Source organism: Bos javanicus, chromosome 9 (genome assembly GCF_032452875.1).
Source record: "Bos javanicus breed banteng chromosome 9, ARS-OSU_banteng_1.0, whole genome shotgun sequence".
In the NCBI taxonomy this organism is placed as follows: Eukaryota; Metazoa; Chordata; class Mammalia; order Artiodactyla; family Bovidae; genus Bos; species Bos javanicus.
The window spans coordinates 88,184,055-88,201,937 of NC_083876.1; the positions used below are offsets into that span (position 1 = coordinate 88,184,055).

Consider the following 17,883-nt stretch of genomic DNA (forward strand, 5'->3'; position numbering starts at 1 on the left):
TGGGTTCTTTACCACTACCACCACCTGGAAAACCCATATCCACAGTATGGCGTAGCAAATGGAAATGGAGGCAATAGAAAGGAATCCCCAGGATCATGGCAAAGGGAGATCCCACCATCAGCTGTTTAGTAGGGCTACAGGAGGAAGGGCTCCAGCAGGATGGCTGTAAGGAAAACTAACCTCATGCATCGGCAGCGTGAAGGGATGACCAAGGCTGTCAGCGTGCACTAGTGCATGAGTGAGAGCTCTATAGAAAGCCAACCTAATAAAGATACAAGACAGTCATTAACTCCAGGAGAAACAGGGGTTGTACGAGAATGAGAATGTGATCAGAATATGTATGATGGCCCTCCTATGAGTAATATTTACATTGTCCTAATAAATCTTAAGAGTCCCTTGGACTGCAAGGAGATCCAACCAGTCCATTCTGAAGGAGATCAGCCCTGGGATTTCTTTGGAAGAAATGATGCTAAAGCTGAAACTCCAGTACTTGGCCACGTCATGCGAAGAGTTGGCTCATTAGAAAAGACTCTGATGCTGGGAGGGATTGGGGGCAGGAGGAGAAGGGGACGACAGAGGATGAAATGGCTGGATGGCATCACTGACTCGATGGATGTGAGTCTGAGTGAATTCCAGGAGTAGGTGATGAACAGGGAGGCCTGGCGTGCTGCAATTCATGGGGTCACAAAGAGTCGGACACAACTGAGCGACTGAACTGAACTGAATAAATCCTGATCCGACCAAAAGTAACAATAGCTGTATATTTGAGAGATGAAAAGAGCGTTCTACTGATATCTGGTCTGAACCACCTAAAGGGGAAAAAAAAAAAAGGTAGCAGAACAATGTAGGTCTCTAGTATTTAAAATGGTTAAATTAGGTAGTCCCTTGGACAGCACGGAGCTCAATCAGTCAATCCTAAAGGAAACCAACCCTGAATATTCATTGGAAGGACTGTGGCTGAAGCTGAAGCCTTTGACCACCTGATTCTAAGAGATGACTCATTAGAAAAAACCTTGATGCTGGGAAAGATTGAAGGCAAAAGGAGAAGAGGGCAGCAGAGGATGAAATGGTTGGATGGCACGACCAACACAATAGACATGAGTTTGAGCAGACTCCAGGAGATAGTGAAGGACAGTGAAGCCGTCCATGAGGTCAGACATGACTTAGTGACTGAACAGCAACAAAAACAAAATTAGATGGCAGGGTGGTCATGAATTGTTTCCTAATTCAGTTTCCTGGTCAGGCCTCAGCCAGCCAAATGTCCAGTTGGTAAACAGTAGAGAAGACAACTCCTTTGCTTTAAAATAATGGATACAGTTTGTCCCCATCTTACTGTTTTCCTGCTGCAGAGCTTATTGTCTCTGGGGAGGAGCTTTGCCGGGGTCAAGGGGAAGGGAGTTCAAAAGAAAAGGGAAATGACGTGGGCAGCTATGTCTCCAGTACCAAGCTCCTTGAAGAAAAGACCAGCTCAACTAAGTAAAGGAAGGTTTCGTGATCCCCCACGCCTTCCCCTTCCTCTTCTTTTATCTCCTTTATCCCTTCTTACAAGAGTTCCAGAATAATTTAATTGCCAGTAGGACCTTGGGATAAAACAGACGTCCAGAACAGTACAGTTCGTTTTCAGAAGCTGAGGTTCTCAGAAACCAGAATTTGATTACTTAATAGTGAGTTTCCGAACAATGAAACATTATTAAATTGATTTGTTTTGGCAAAGCTGGCGGAGATTCTCCTGGCCTGCCACCTGCCCATCGGAGGGCTGGTGAGTGAATATACTGCAAAATTTCAAGCGGAGAGGAGCAGTGTGGGAAGAATTGAATTCGTGCTGCTGCTGTTCACATCGTCTTCTTTGGCTTGCATAGAGAGAGAAATCCTCTTTACTTTCATGAAGACTGAACTCATTTTAAAATCATACCTGTTTTTAGTTTTTCCTCACACTTCTAAAGGTTTCTCTCTTAATATTTGTCATCAAAGGCCCTTGTTTGCTTGGTGCTCTGTTGTCGTGTAGTCAACTAAGTCACTTCTGACTCTTAGTGACCCCGTGGACTGTAGCCCACCAGGCTCCTCTGTCCTCAGCTCTCTCCCAGAGTTCACTCAAACTCGTGTCCATTGAGTCGGTGATGCCATCCAACCATCTCATCCTCTGTTGTCCCCTTCTCTTGGCCTTCAATCTTTCCCAGCATCAGGGTCTTTTCCAGTGAGTCAGCTCTTCACATCAAGTGGCCAAAGTATTGGAGCTTTAGCTTCAGCAACAGTCCTTCCAATGAATATTCAGGGTTGGTTTCCTTTAGGATGGATTGGTTTGATCTCCTTGCAGTCCAAGGTGCTGTTAAGAGTCTTCTCACTCAGGTCTCAGTTAATGGGTCTAGTGCCAGAGCTGATTGTCATTAGTAGGATTGACAGGAAGGGGCCTGTTTTAAAATTGCTTACAGAGCCAGAAAAATTAGGAGGAAATCTAATGAACCCTTTTTTCTTACCTGAGAAATGTATAATTAACATATAATGTATAATTATATTATACATAACATATAATTAACATATAAAGAGCCAGTCCGTGCAGATGACATCCTTTCTTGTCCTGGATGTCACACTGTATGGTTTTGTGGCCCAGAGCTGCCCATGCAGGAAGCCTGGGGATAAAGCCACCACCCAAAGGACAATAGAGAGAAGCCCGCAGGTGGCACATTCCATTGTGCACCCTCTGGTCTTCCAGGCAGGGGGACAGGAAGGACAGTGTCTTACTGAGCAAGCCAGCATGGAGCTTTCCTGGCAACCACAGTTGAAAACTGATTAAGGGTTCCATACTTGAAATCAGAGCCAAAAAAAGGAAAATAAATTCTTTAGTGTGTGTGGGGGGGGGGCGGGGCAGGGGGGAGACATCTCAAGTGCAGAGTGGTCTTTGAACTTAAAAAGCTGTAGTACTTGAGTTCTTTAGCTTATGGATGAAAGCTGCCCAATTTCTTCATTTCCTTTGTTGACATTCGGTCGGTCAGACCCTTCTGCTTCATATTTATTTTCCTTTTCTCCTAAAGCACTCTCCCTAATCCCTCATTTTCCAAAAGGCAGGGCCCATTGACTTTACATTATGCAGTTGATCCTTGAACAACAAGGGTTGAACAGGGCGGGTCTACTTCTACATAGATTCTTTTTTTCAGTTAAATATGACAGTACTACACAATCCAAGATCTGCGTTGGTTGAATCCGAGGATAGGGAGGAACGGTGGATACTGAGGGCCAACTACAAATGATCCATGGATTTTCAACCTTCCTGGACATCAGTGCCTCTAACGCCCACATGATTCAAGAGTCAAATGTAGAGTGTGTTGGCAACCACTCTCCTTGAGTCTCCTCTCTCCAGCCACATTCCTTTGTTTAGAAATTACCCTAGTTACCTCTTCTAAGTTTTCATCTTCCTGAGAATCAGATTTCAGAATTGTACATGTGGAATTATCTAAGTCCTGTATTTAACTATATACATACATGTAATATAATCACATGGCTTATATAAGAATAGAAAATTACCTGGGAGTTTGCACAAGAAATTGTTTACAGGGGTCACCTCTGGGAAGCAGTATTAAGGGAGCAAGCCTTGGCTTTTTACTTTTATTATTTTTTACTTCTTGATTGAAAGTGCTTTCTTTTTGAAAGTATTTTGTTGAAAGTTAGGTTTTTTAAACTAATGGAAAAGTTAGTTTGGAACAGGCTTCTTACCCCTAAGAATTATAGTTTCCTTTACAAAAGAAGAGAGGAATAACTGTACTTGCTCAGTCTTTTATTCCAGGCCATTGAAGTAAGTTGGAATCATCTGAGCTCTGTAATACTGGCCCAATACCTGGGCACAATAGAGTCATCTTTACAGCCATTGAACTTGACTGCTGTCTTTGAAAGTCAGAGGTTAAGAATGTATTATGTTCATTCTTTTTATATAAAAAGCAAAGAATGAAAAGGTTTTTTTTGGGTTTTTTGTTGTTTTTTTTTTATTGTAACCAAGAAATAGAAAGTGACTTGACCCAAATGATCCACTTTTAATGGTCTCTTCCTCTGGAAGCAGGGACCAGGTCCTGGTCACCTTGGTGTTCCCATGGTGAGTGATCAGCAAAGGACTGTGGGTTGAATGAAGCCTCACTGTCCTTTTGCATAGGAACAGGCATTCGTTGGCCACCAGGAGAGGTAAACGTGCTCTGAAAATGCACCAAGCACCCAGAACATCCCTGGCAGTCACGGGCTGTGCAGGAGGTTCTTACCTAACCCAGAAAGAAATCCCAGAGCATCCATCACCACCAAGTCAAGCACGTGGAATTCCTCTTCATTACCATGACTTGTAATACCTCTCTTCTTTCCTTTAACTCAGTATTTATACTGGACATTTTTCCTCGTGTATCATCTTAGAGTAGCTTGTCTAATTATCCACATGACCATGAGATATATACAGTTCTGTCCCTCACATGCAAAGGCACTGGGGGGGAGTAATCCTAGTCCTTAAGAAGTTTTCTTTCTGCTTGTTACGTAACTCTCTAATCATCCTCCATTTTACTCATCTGTTTTAAAATATATTTTTTATAGGCCTAATATTGTCAGGCACTGTATTTACAATTCAGAAGATACTTTTGCTCAATAGTTTAAATTTTTGACTTATTGTTTCATCAAAAAGAATCTTTTTATTTAGATTATATCATCATGTAATTAATCATTGCAGTCATTTTGGTTGTTTTTAAATTTTTGAAATGAGATATGTGTGTTCAGTCATCAGTTTGGTGGAGGAAAGATATAGAAGGGATTCCATTTCAGGTCATGAACTGAAGGAACAAAATAGGTGTGAGTTAAAATGCTTATTTCTTTTTTTGAATTAAAACAAACTTGAATGGCTTATCCAGTAGGAAAAAGTAGTAGATTTAAGGAGAAGGCAGAAAAGAAATTATTTCACAAGCGCAACAAAATTAACTATGATAACATTTTGGCTAAGTGGTTGGTAAATATGATTCTGTCATTTTATGAAACAGATTTTTGGGTAATTTTTCTACTCATTCTAAGAGTGTTCTACGTTTACTTCTGAATGACAAGTTTTTAAGTATATGAATATTTTCTCTTTACTGGTTTTAATGAACATTCATAAAAGCTATTCCTACAGCTCATCATTTCTCTCAAAAAAGCCTAACTTGAAATCAAAGATTTGGAAGATTCACTGTGGTTAAAATTAGGGCCGTGAAGGGCAAAAAAGCATGTTTTTCAACCTTTGTAAAAGAATCCATTAATGCAGCATGACAAGTAAGTACAATTTTGTGGCCCCTGGTTATTTTAAGCAGGAGGCCTTCTTAGAGGGCACACAAATAAAGTCAACATAGATCACCACTGACCCCAGGCATGGGGCCAGAGGTCAGCTCCCAAGGGCTGTCCACATTCTTTCCTGTCATTCTGTGCTGACTCTTGTCTGGGGGCTCCAATCCTTTGGTAACAGACTTTGCTCAGCAGGACTTTTTTTTTTTTTTTTAGTAGTCTTTTTTTTTTTTTTTTTGTCTGTGCTAGGTCTTGGATGCTGTATTCAGGCTTTCTCTACTTGTGGGGAGCAGGGGCTACTTTACGTTGCAGTGATCGGGCTTCTCATTACGGTGGCTCTAGGGGTTGTAATGCACAGGCTTAGCTGTTCCACAGCAGGTGGGATCTTCCTGGATCGGGGATTGAACCCATGTCCCCTGCATTGGCAGGCAGATTCTTAGCCACTGTACCATCAGGGAAGTCCTCAGCAGGAATTTTATTTTAAAAATATCTGGACTGGAGGTGGTTTTGTCCCCAGGGCTGGGAGTTACCCCAGCTCTGCATGCTCCACACGCTTGTCTGTTGTTCATCCCGAATAAACTGGATTCTTGATTCTTGAAAGTGACTATTGCATCATTGGAAAGAAACATGGGAGTCTTCTGAGAACTCATTTTTCCTCCCATTTGAGTAAAATAAGTTGAAAATAGAGGAAAGACATTTTATACTTCCTGGCATGTAATATCTTGGCTACTTTGAAAAGCTCCCAGTTTTGTGACAGCATCAGAATGACCTAAAGACACACACGCTGATTCAGTGCAGCCGGTGGTTCAGCTCCAGGAAGCGCACAAATCACACTGTCTTTGTCAGCCTTGGTCTGGCACCAGCTAAACGTGAATGGCGGAGAGTTGAATTTTCACATCTGTAAAAATAGCGTGTGAACAAGCAGGCAGGGCAATTGTGTTGTCCACAATAGAAGATTCCGTTGTCGCTTTGGCCCCAGATGCACTGCCTTCGGGGCTCTTCCTGGGCTTTCTCACCTCGTGTGGATTTCGATCTGATCTGCCTCATTCTGAATTCTGCCCTGGAGTGAATAGCGCTGCAGCCTTAGAAGCAGCAGCCAGCAAGTCTGGGTCGGGGTCCTCACCCGGATCCCCTCAACCTAGAGAGTGAATTAAATTAGAGGTGGAGCAGATTCACTGTGGCTGACTGTGACTGCTCATTTCTTCTTCTTCTTTTTTTTTTAATGTTTTCAACTTTCTAATTTATAAAATTGGAGTATAACCAATTAACAGTGTTCCAGTAGTTTCAAGGGAACAGCAAAGGGACTCAGCCATACGTATACATGTATCCACGTGTGCGTGCATGTTCAGTCACTCAGTCATGTCCGACTCTTTGCAACCCCATGGACTGCTGTAGCCCACCAGGCTCTTCTGTCCATGGGATTCTCCAGGCAAGAATACTGGAGCAGGTTGCCATTTCTTTCTCCAAGGGATCTTCCCGAGCCAGGGATTGAACCCGCATCTCCTAAGACTCCTGCATCGGCAAGTGGATTCTTTACCACTGAGCCACCTGGGAAACCCATATATGTATCCATTTTCCCCCAAACTCACCTCCCATCCAGGCTGCCACATAGCATTGAGCGGAGTTCCGTGTGCTATACAGCAGGTCCTTGTTGGTTATCCATTTTAAATATAGCAATGTGTACATGTCCATCCCAAACTGTAAAACGCTGATTCCTTTTTCCAAATCCATATCCCCCACACAGATCATAAGGACAGCTTTAAATATTCATGTCAGAATGCGATTAGGTAGGAAAACTGCTGTAGAGTAACTGGTATGACTTTGTAGCCCAGGCAACTGAAAAAAACATGGACTGTTCTCACCAGCGTCCTTTGTTTTATGTCTCAGTGCTAAAACATTAAGCGTGGGTTTCTTTCTGGGTTCTCCTAGGAGAAGCCACTGTAGTAACCAGAGAAAAATGTTACCCCTTTGCTAGGAACAGAAACCTCAGGAGGATAAGTAGCCATCCGGATACCAGAAGCTTTAACGTGCGGGAAGTCCCCACCTACAAGCAGGTTGTGTGCCAGAAATTGTTTGTAGTTCACTGCTTGAAACCCAGAGCACATTTTCCTGGACACAGGCTATCAGTGGTGGCTCAGAAGCCTCTTTAGCCCATAATATACTGAAGAGTAGTCCTGTGCAGTCCTGAGCTGGCCACTATATTGCGGTGTTTTACATCTGGCCATGTAGACCCCTGTCATTTAGACTCACACAGTCCCAGAGGTTATGAGACCACAGGTGTGCAGGTTTCCTCCCTGACCTGCAGCTCATGCCAGGAAGAACTAACAGCCTTTTATCAAGGCTGAAAGGGCTTTCCTCACTGCTGCTCCTCAGCCCCTTCCCCTCGAGCTCCCTGTCCCAGGGCTAGAGGGAATGGTGGGAGAGACATCCTAGGCCACACTGACTAAGCCAGGGCTACTCCGATGGTCACATGCACACGAATCTCCTGGAGATGAGCCGAAATGGCAGGTTCTGATTCAGCTGGCCGACGGTGGGCCCTGAGAGACTGAATTTCCCACAGGGTCCTGAGTGATAGCGATGCTACTGGTCTACAGTCCCCCCAAGTCTGAGTAACAAGAACCTGTCAGCATCGTAGGAGGGAAGAGTGGGTGGCGGATAGGGAATCCTGCCACTGCAGAAAGGACCTTAAGAGTGAGAGACCTGAGATCTGAGACAGAGGCTTTATCTGGGTTCCTTTTGTGTTGAGAACTTTTGGCCAGGTGGGGAAGAAGTGGGTAATGCTAAAGTCGATAGGGAGCACTCTCCAGGAGCCTCACTCTCTGGCTCCTGGATGCATGTTTAGTGTGTGAGAATCACCAGAGGGAACTGGGCGGCTTCCCCTGCTCACCAAGGGTCTCTGGTGCAGGTGGACAAGGAGTGCACGTTGCAAAACCGATCTGGACACAGTGCAGCAAAGCGGTGAGGAGCACGGGCCTGACTTTAATTCTGTCTCCACCACTGATGTGTCCTTGAGCACATCCTTTGTGCCTAAGTATCCTGAATTCAGGCTTCCCAGGTGGTACTAGTGGTAAAAAATCTGCCTGCCACTGCAGGAGACATAGAGACGTGGGTTCGATCCCTGGATCAGGAAGATCCCCAGGAGAAGGAAACAGCAACCTACTCCAGTATTCTTGCCTGGAGAATCCCATGGACACAGCCGCTTAGCAGGTTACGGTCCATGGGGTCACAAAGAGTCAGACACAACTAAACAACTTAGCACGCACACATCCTCTGTCTTCATCAGTAAAGTGAGGTTAAAATTAGTGCCTACTTCTAACGGTAATGGGGAACTTAAGTTATCCACATAAGACTATGAAGAGCCCATACGGTGGTGGTAGTGGTGTTTAAATGAGTAATTTGAGATTACAGGCATGGAATTCAATTTCTCATTTTACTGTTTATTACTTGTGTGGTGGTGGGTTAGTCGCTAAGTCATGTCCACCTCTTGCGACCCCATGGACTAGCCCGCCAGGCTCCTCTGTCCATGGAATTTTCCAGGCAGGAATACTGGAGTGGGTTGCCATTTCCTTCTCCAGGGGATCTTCCTGAACCAGGGATCAAACCTGGGTCTCCTGCATGGCCGGCAGATTCTTTATCAACTGAGCTGCCAGGGAAGCCCCTATTACCTTTGCAGCCTTGGGCAAATGACTTCACACCTCTGACCTTCCATCATGTTCCTTGTAACATGGAAATTATAAAAGTACCTACTTCATAGGGTTTGGGGAATGATGGGAAAAAGTAAAGGGAATTTACTTTTACACTGGAAATTCCCCTTTGGTCCAGTGGTTAGGACTCCACACATGTACTGCAGCAGGCACAGATTCTCTCCCTGGTTGGGCAGCTAAGTGCAGCCAAAAAGAAAAAAAAAAAAGTAATAAGAAAAAAGTAGTGTTTGTACAAAGCCTGGCACATAGTAAGTTCTCAATAAACAACAGTTCTAGCTGGTGAAGTAGACCAGCTGGAGAACAGGAGTTTTCAAACCATGCTCCAAGAGCACTTTTACCAAAATGTGTCTTAGGGGTAGTCAGCAGCCCGTCATTGGACCCATCCACACCCACTGTCCCCTTCACCCAGAGGGGCTCCTCTTTGTTGGGCTTCATCATCAAGATTTGACTTAGAAAAAAAGGTTCACAGGTCACTATTTGGGAGTTATGGTGTCTTGTGGGACCATGGGGGGATTTCCTTTCCTTGAACAAAGATTGAAATAGCAGATGGTGGATATAAAATGATACGTGTATATATAACCCAAAGTTACATGGGGCTGAACTGAATTATAGAGTTAATTTATGTCGTTGGGTGGACATTGTCCGGAGTGATCACACTGCAACATGGCTAATGATGTAATCTCTTGTTCTCTCCCCTAGATGAGCACCATGCCAGGACTGCCGACTCGGCCCTGCTTCTATGACATAGATCTTGATACAGAAACAGAGCAGGTTAAAGGCTTGTTCTGAGTGAGCGAGATTTTCACAGGACCCGATTCAGGTAGGCTCTTGGGCTTTTTCCTTTTCTTTTCTTTATTTGTTTGTTGTTTTTTTTTTTTTTCCCCTAGTTCAGATCTCTTTTTGTTTTATTTTTCTTATATTTCATACACAAATGGTCTGATATGTAATTTCCTCACTTGGTTAATGTGAACCCCTTCCTAGCTACAGTCATGACTGGGGTCACTCCTGGGTATGGATATGTTTTTAGATGGGCAGCTCCTTGGTTTGCCTGGATTCGATTCCAATGAAAGTCAATCACGCCATCTCCAAGTACAGATTTAAGATGTCTCTTGCCCTGACAAAGGAGTCCTGTAAACTCATTACTCTTTTTCTAGAATTAGAACTAATATCTTCTGTCATCAACTCCACCAACTGTACCTTATACCACACATCTCTTAGTCCAGAGTTAGAAACATGTGATCAAGGACTCCGGTGTGTTTCTTTCCTGGGGTTGCCATAACAGTGTCACAACTGGGCGACTCAAACAACAGATGTTTATGCTCCCACAATTCTGGAGATGAGAAGTCCAAAGTCAAGGTGTCATCCAAAGGCCGTGCATTCAGATTCTGGCAGAACCCTTGCTGGCCTCTTCCTAGCTTCTGGTGGTGGCCATCCATCCTTGTCATCCCTCTGTGTCCTCCCTGTCTTTTCCCTAAAAGACACCAGGCACATTGAATGGCAACCCACCCTAACTTGATTTTATCTGCTAAGACCCTATTTCCAGTTAAAGTCACTGTCATAGGTACTAGGTCAGGACCTCAGTGTACTTTTGCAGGATACAGTGTAACTCATGGCACTGTCACACAGCAGGTGGTTGGGCTCTTATAACACTGGAAGGATTCAGAGATGGGACAGATCTTCTAGCTCCAAGGGTCCTGTGAGTCACAGGAAAGGACAGGGCAGCAGAAATGAGAGCCCTTGATGACTCACCAGCCACACACTGTGGAGGGTTGGGCTTGCCTTGGAGCTGGCTGAGGCAGCCCAGGGCAGGAGGGAGTGCGGGGCTTTGGTTTCATTCACGTCTGCCCCTCCGTCCTACAATCATACCTGCTGACTTCTGCCCTGGCTTCCCACCATGAAGAACACCCTCCTAATTCTCCTCCCTGGAAAACTCTCCATCAGAAGTTGAGAGACCTGGAGCTGCTCTTCCCCACCCATGTATCAAACACATCCTCAGCGTATTCTCAAGATGCTTTCCTTCCCCACAAACACCCCATTCCTTCTCCCACTCCCTCCAGTTCCTGGTCCTTAGCCCAGTACCCTTCCCTCTTGCCAGCATATTCTGAGCCTTCCGGATGAGCTTGTTTGACTGAAGACCCTTCTTTCCAGTTGTCCCTGAGTTATGCCCTAAGCCGGTCAGACAGGACTCAACTTCTGTTTGTTTCACCTGTTGTATAGTCTCTTAGTCGAGTCCGACTCTTTTGGGATCCCATGGACTGTAGCCCGCCAGGCTCCTCTGTCCAAGGGATTCTCTGAGCAAGAATACTGGAGTGGGAAGCCATTCCCTTCTCCACAGGATCTTCCTGACCCAAGGACTGAACCTGTGTCTCCTGCTTAGCAGTGGATTCTTTACCACTGGGCCACATGAGAAGCCTCGTTGTTTCACTGCCAGTAGTCAACACGGGGAATTTGTTTGTTTTTGTTTTTTGTTAAGTCCCTGCTACTGTTACACTGAAGACTTAGGCTAGGATGAGCAAGGTAAAAGACGAATTAATACGAAGTTTGGGATTTGGGTTGTGTGTGTGGCGTTCGGGGTTGTCCATGTGTGTTTTTTGCTGAGGAGTGAGAGCTGTATTTAGTTTTAACCACAACTGCCCTTCATATCCTTGTCATTACTGATGAAGAAAACTGCAGAAAATGACTAAGGGAGGCTGATTTAACAGAGAAGCCCATAAACTTGAGCTTTGATAACGACAGTTCTTTTGGTCTTTTGATACAATGGTGCATGTGTATGTGTGTGAAGGCCTGGGGTTTCCCAGCCAGGCCTTGGGGAAAATCACAGTATCATTTCTCTCAAACTTTGTGTTGACCCTGTCCAGACTAATCTCTCCTGTCATGTCAACCCATCAAACCATATTTCTGCCACTTAATTGTTTTTTCCCAGAACAAGAATGTGCAGTCCTTTTCTCTCTCTGGGACAGTTCTTTTTCAGTCTCTTGGTCCATTTTTATTTGTTCTCCACATAGGTCATGTAAACCTAATTATTCCTTAATTATTGCAGTTAAGACTCAGGTAGTGCCAGACAGCACGTGCTCAGCTTCCCTTGCACCTGCACTGAAGCCCTGGTGTCCTCGTTCCCTTGACAGGTGTCCCTGTGGACTTTAAGTAAGGACTGAGCAGAGGTTTGGGGTCAGGACACTGGCCTGTGGGGATTCCCTCCAATGGGCCAGGCATTGTGTTAAGTACCCCTTGCAGGCAGGTGTTGTCCCGAGAACTTAGATCCTTCCTGTGGTCACTGAGGGGGGAAGCTGAGGGATGACCCTGATTCACCAGACGGCAGGGGAATCGTATTGCCTTTCCACTCTCAGCCCTACCTCTTGCTCCACAGCTGTATCAGGAATTGCTTCACCATCCCAGGTCACGAGTCACGCTGGCCCCAACACCATGCGATGGGTAGTAGTGTTAGGTCAGAGTTACGGAAACTCTGGCTCAGAAACATCAGCCACTTGCTCAGGTCGCACAGCTGCTGCTGCTGCTGCTGCTAAGTCACTTCAGTCGTGTCCGACTCTGTGCGACCCCATAGACGGCAGCCCCCCACGCTCTGCCGTCCCTGGGATTCTCCAGGCAAGAACACTAGAGTGGGTTGCCATTTCCTTCTCCGATTCATGAAGTGAAAAGTCAAAGTGAAGTCGCTCAGTCGTGTCTGACTTTTAGTGACCCATGGACTGCAGCCTACCAGGCTCCTCCGTCCATGGGGTTTTCTAGGCAAGAGACCGGAGTGGGGTGCCATTGCCTTCTCCGATCGCTCTTCTTACTCTTAGCAAACTGTGTTGCAGACGTGACATGTCCCATATGGAAGAAGCTTCTCCTTTCTTCCCTTCCACTTCCTCTCCTTCTCTGTTCATCTCACCTTCCAGGAAAAGGTCAGACTTCCTACAATCGAGAGGTGTCAAGAAACCACCACAATTTGAGTTCTTGATTCTTCTTTCCAAACTTTCCCTGTCATGCTTTTGCCATTGTCAGAATAAGGGCATGATTCATTCTTTTGGATGTTACCAAATGGAACTAATTAAAATAAGTTGTTTGTCCCAGTGAAACTGATCCTGTGACATTACTGGTCAGTCTTTTGTTAGAAGATGACTGACTTTGAGGGTTTCACTCCCCCCCCTCCTTTGGATTTCTTGTTTGGAATCTCTATCATATTTCTGAGTCTTGGCAGGATTCAAATGAATTCAAGAAAGCAGATTTCCTAAAGGATTCAGACACTCCCTTACCTCATTCTGATGTGCAAAGTTATGATTAGTATGGAATCAAATTGACTCTGGGCCTGCCATTATTGTTTTTCTTGAATTGCACATGCAGAAAGGAGTATAATATTAATACCAGTTCATTTTCTTCCCCAAACTCTCTTTGGAGCAGAAAGTTTCAGTGATGTTTAATAATCATAAATTAATCTTGATTGGCTGCTGCCTGCAAGCCTTCTGTGGACAGAGTCTCTTATCCCCAGACTGTAAGCCATAGAGTTTCGGGGTTTCTTAGGGTTGCTCCTGAACTCTATGATTTTAATCCTGAAACTGTCTTTTCAAGAAGCAACTCAAAAATTGTTCCTCATCATTGTGTTTCAAGAAAAAGGTCTTCAGTTCCTCACGTGAAGCCATCCTTGGAGTAGAGTGAGCCCCTGTTTTTCACTCCCAGGCAGGAGCCAAAATAGGCTGGAAGCCCAAGCTACTTAAATAAAAGATTGTGATAATTAAATCTAAGATGACATCTGTAACATCTCTGAAAGATGGTGATAATTAACTCTCCCCTGTCTAACTGAAAGGGAATGTTTTGAAGCTTGACAGCTGTGAGATTCTTAATTAATTCGCTTTTAAAGGAAACTTTTCCAGGGGAGCAGGGGGTCTAATAATCTTTTTTTTTTTTTTAAATAAGGCATGGAAAATAGTATATTTCTGAAAACTCTGGAAACATGATTTTTCTAATAACTTTAAATCTATATGTGGCTAATATATAAGAAATTCCTGGTCAATGAAAAAAGAAAAGTTTCAGTTATGACATTAGTTATAATTGACTACTAGATTTAAAAAGGTTAGAACTTGTAAAGTAGAGGAAAAGTTTTAACTAAATGCTATGAACCTGAAATCCTCTCCATTTCACTGAAGCCATTTTTTAATCAGACATTCAGACGGTTAATAAGCACCCAGTGACTGTTAGACACCCTAACTAATAAGAGATGCAGAGTTGCTGCTGCTGCTGCTAAGTCGCTTCAATCATGTCTGACTCTGTTGCGACCCCAGAGACGGCAGCCCACCAGGCTCCTCCGTCCCTGGGATTCTCCAGGCAAGAACACTGGAATGGGTTGCCATTTCCTTCTCCAATGCATGAAAGTGAAAAGTCAAAGTGAAGTCGCTCAGTCCTGTCCGACTCCTAGCGACCCCATGAACTGTAGCCCACCAGGCTCCTCCATCCATGGGATTTTCCTGGCAAGAGTACTGGAGTGGGGTGCCACTGATGCAGAGTTAATTCTCCTCAATTCAAAAGCAAATCTCAAACAAATCATGATGCAAAAGATTCTAAATTAGTCACCTTTCAGCTTTTAAAAATTGTCAAAATACGTCAGCATCAACTTTACAAATACTATTGAGGCTGAATTTTCATTTTTATTTTAAAGTCGCATTGGTAGCATATTTAACTTTAACCTCTATTATTCAACAATGGGAACCAATAAAAGATGGTTTTCAGCAAAGAAAAGCCAAGAGCCAAGTGTTATTACCAGTAATTGATATAAGGGTGTGTGTTGTGTGTGCTTAGCACTTGGTCATTTCTGACTCTTTGCAACCCCATGGACTGTAGCCCTCCAGGCTCCTCTGTCCATGGGGATTCTCCAGGCAAGAATACTGGAGTGGATTGCCATTCCCTCCTCCAGGGGATCTTCCCAAACTCAGGGATCGAACCCAGGTCTCCCACATTGCAGGCGGATTCTTTACCGTCTGAAATTTTCTTAGCTAAATAAAGAAGAGAGAACAACTCCTTTCCTCTATGAAATGTGTGTGTGTGCGCGTCCGCATGCGTCTTTTATCCCCAAGACTGCTGTAGCAGATACTTGGTGGTTTAAAATACCAGAAACATATCCTTTTGTGGTTCTAGAGGCTAGAAGTCTGAAATCAGCATTAGTAGGCTGAAATCTGGAGCTTCCTGGTTGACACAAGTCATAACCCGCCTGCCAATGCAAGAGATGTAAGAGACGATGATTCCATCCCTGGGTCAGGAAGTTCCCCTGGAGAAAGAAATGGCAACCCACGCCAGCATTCTTGTCTAGGAAATTCCATGGACGGAGGAGCCTGGCGGGCTACAGTCCATAGGGTTGCACAGAGTCAGACACGACTGAAGCGACTTAGCACACACTCACAGGCCGAAATCAAGGTGCCAACAAGGCCACACTCCATCCAGCAGAGGCGCTGGGAAAGAATCCCTTTCTTGCCCCCTGCATATTCCTGCCCCTGCCAGCAGTCTGTGTCTTGTGGCCATGTCACTCCAAGTTCTATTTTCCAAAGGATGTCTTGTTAAATAAACTTCTAGAATTGTTTTTTCCCCCACTGAATAAACACCAGACAACTGATTCATTCGCACCTTCACTCTTGCATTTCTGGTTTTTTTTTAATGCATAATCAGACTTTCTATACCCACCTTTGAGTTTTCTGAAAATATGGAACCACAGAGTCTAAGCCCCTTTAAATACTAAGTCATTGTGTAGAGGTCACGTGGTTAATCCAAGGGTCTTCCTCCAAGCCCACCCTCATCCCCGCCACCCCCACAGCACAGTATCCCTCTTCCCTCCCCAGGAGTCACTGTGCCTCCCGTCTGGGGTCGCCAGAGCCATCGATGTGAGGCTGGCATGGCCCTGAGTGGAGAGGCAAGGTTTGCACCAGGGAAACTTCCCTTCCTAACATCAAAAATATTTTTGTTTTGATAATGTTTATTATGCTTGCGTTCCTCCTGTTTTCTCTTTACTTCCCTGACTTGAATCAGGCGTTAGGGGAGTATTTGGAGTTCCTCGTCCCCTGCCTTCATCACGGTCTTCTGTTCTGAAGCTAATCAAGCATCCTTTCTGGCTCCAGACCCTGCACTCAGCCGTGGGAGGCCGGCTCGCTGTATTCCAGCCGAGTTTGAACTCTTGGCCCAGTAGATAAATTCCTCCATGTATAAATTCAGATCAAAGGCCAAGTGCTTATATTTACATTTCTCCTGGTGAACACTTTTTTTTTCTTAAACTTAGGTGTTTTGTTCTTTTTAAAATGTGGTTTGATCACTTCTTTTCCTGAAAGACTGCAGGATTTACAGTGGCAGAGAGTCTTAGCATCCTTTGTGAGAAAACAGCAAAGCTTTAACAGTAGTAAGAAATTCCAGATCCACTCACTTCCATTCTTGTCCTAGAGGAATTTTTCAGACTGTGCTTTCTGAGCCTATGATAAAAGCGAAACTGAAATCCAAGGCAACAGGCTTCCTAATCTAAAATCCTGGGATGTTCCCATTCAACAAGATCCTAGAAACTTGTAGATCCCAAATTTAGAAGTCAGAGGATTTCAGCCATGGCCCCCAAGCAAAATCTCTTTGGAAATTCAGAACTGCAACCTGCCATGTTCATGCTGGCTCGATCCTAAGTGATGCAGAATCGGATTCTCCACTGCTCCTAAGTAAAAAGACTCCAAGTGATCCCAGCCTTGTCTTATGAATAGAATCACTTATCTGCTCTCAAATTTTCTTGGATTCTTCAGCTTTAGAGCTATAACATATGAACAGTTTGACACCAGAGGAAAAGGCCATTCTTAAACCACTGAAATTTTTTTTTTTTTCTGTCTTTCAGGCTCCACAAATGCAAACTATTCCTTGCCTTTTTGCTGCAGTTGGAGAAGAAAGTGAATTTGAAATATGCCGTTACGCAATGCTGGGGAAATGGTGAAATAGGCCAAAGATTTATTCTTCGTTCAAGACAGATTCTGTTTGCAACAGAGTCTAGCATTCAGGAAAAGGACCTCCCCCAAGTCTTGAAAGAAGCTAATTTATTTTCTATTTCTGTAGAGTTTACATGATTTCCCACTGCTTACACTTTAGAACGTTTATTTTATGGGGGCTGAGGGATTAAAAGAGTGTGAATGAACAGGTAACATTTTCCATGATGGAGTTTTCTATTTGGTCTTTGAACTGAAAATAAACATGTATGTAGAAAACCAACCAGCATGTTTTCAGCGCCGGATAAAACTCCCTGCTCTCTAGAGGTAGCTATTCATGGTGGGGTTGTTACCTGACACCGATTTCCTGGAAAATTGTCAATGCAACCAGAGCTTTATAAACATACCAAGGGGAAAATAACAGACAGAGAAATATCAGGTCAGTTATGAAATCTTCTGACCGCTGGCAGGTCAGATAGCCTTTGGAACAAAGTGCATTTTATATCCAGAATGACTTTGAGTGTCGGTGAAGTTTGCATCACTTACCTAAAAACTAACGGGTTTATGCTAGTTTCTTCCACCGTTGAGTGAATCTCAATGGCCGTTAAGCTCCCAAAGGCCTGTGGGGCAAGCAAAGTGATTCTTTAAGGTTGGGTTGGCAAATGTTTTTCCATTTGTCCCATCCTTAAATTGGGCTAAAGAATGTTCTATGGCCTGTTTCTCCCCTCCCAGGAGTTCCTGACCCTTTCCTGTTTCCATTTTTTTTCCTACAGTAATATAAAATTATATAAAAGTTAAGACAAAACCAAGGATTCAGGAATAAACAAGCAGTGATTGTCCTCTAAGCAGTATAAGTACAATAGTAACCATAAATATCTTAAATGTCCCCCCGGCACATCCTGCAAAAGTCTTTGTGCCATCAGATCCTGTACGTCCTTGCACTGTACCCTCAGTGACCCTGCTTGTTAGCTGCTCTGCTC

The 17,883-nt window shown here is 44.2% G+C and overlaps 1 protein-coding gene across 2 annotated transcripts in view; it reads left to right on the top strand.

The window, feature by feature from the left end:
- Nucleotides 1-17,186, top strand: part of MTHFD1L (methylenetetrahydrofolate dehydrogenase (NADP+ dependent) 1 like) — a 181,768-nt gene extending 164,582 nt beyond the window's left edge. For both annotated transcript variants that reach the window (XM_061428309.1, XM_061428310.1), the window contains exons 27-28: nucleotides 9,675-9,795; nucleotides 16,819-17,186. In XM_061428309.1, coding sequence (XP_061284293.1) covers nucleotides 9,675-9,764 — 90 coding nt within the window. In that variant the 3' untranslated portion in view covers nucleotides 9,765-9,795; nucleotides 16,819-17,186. The remainder of the gene's footprint in view (nucleotides 1-9,674; nucleotides 9,796-16,818) is intronic.
- The last annotated feature ends 697 nt before the right edge of the window (nucleotides 17,187-17,883 follow it).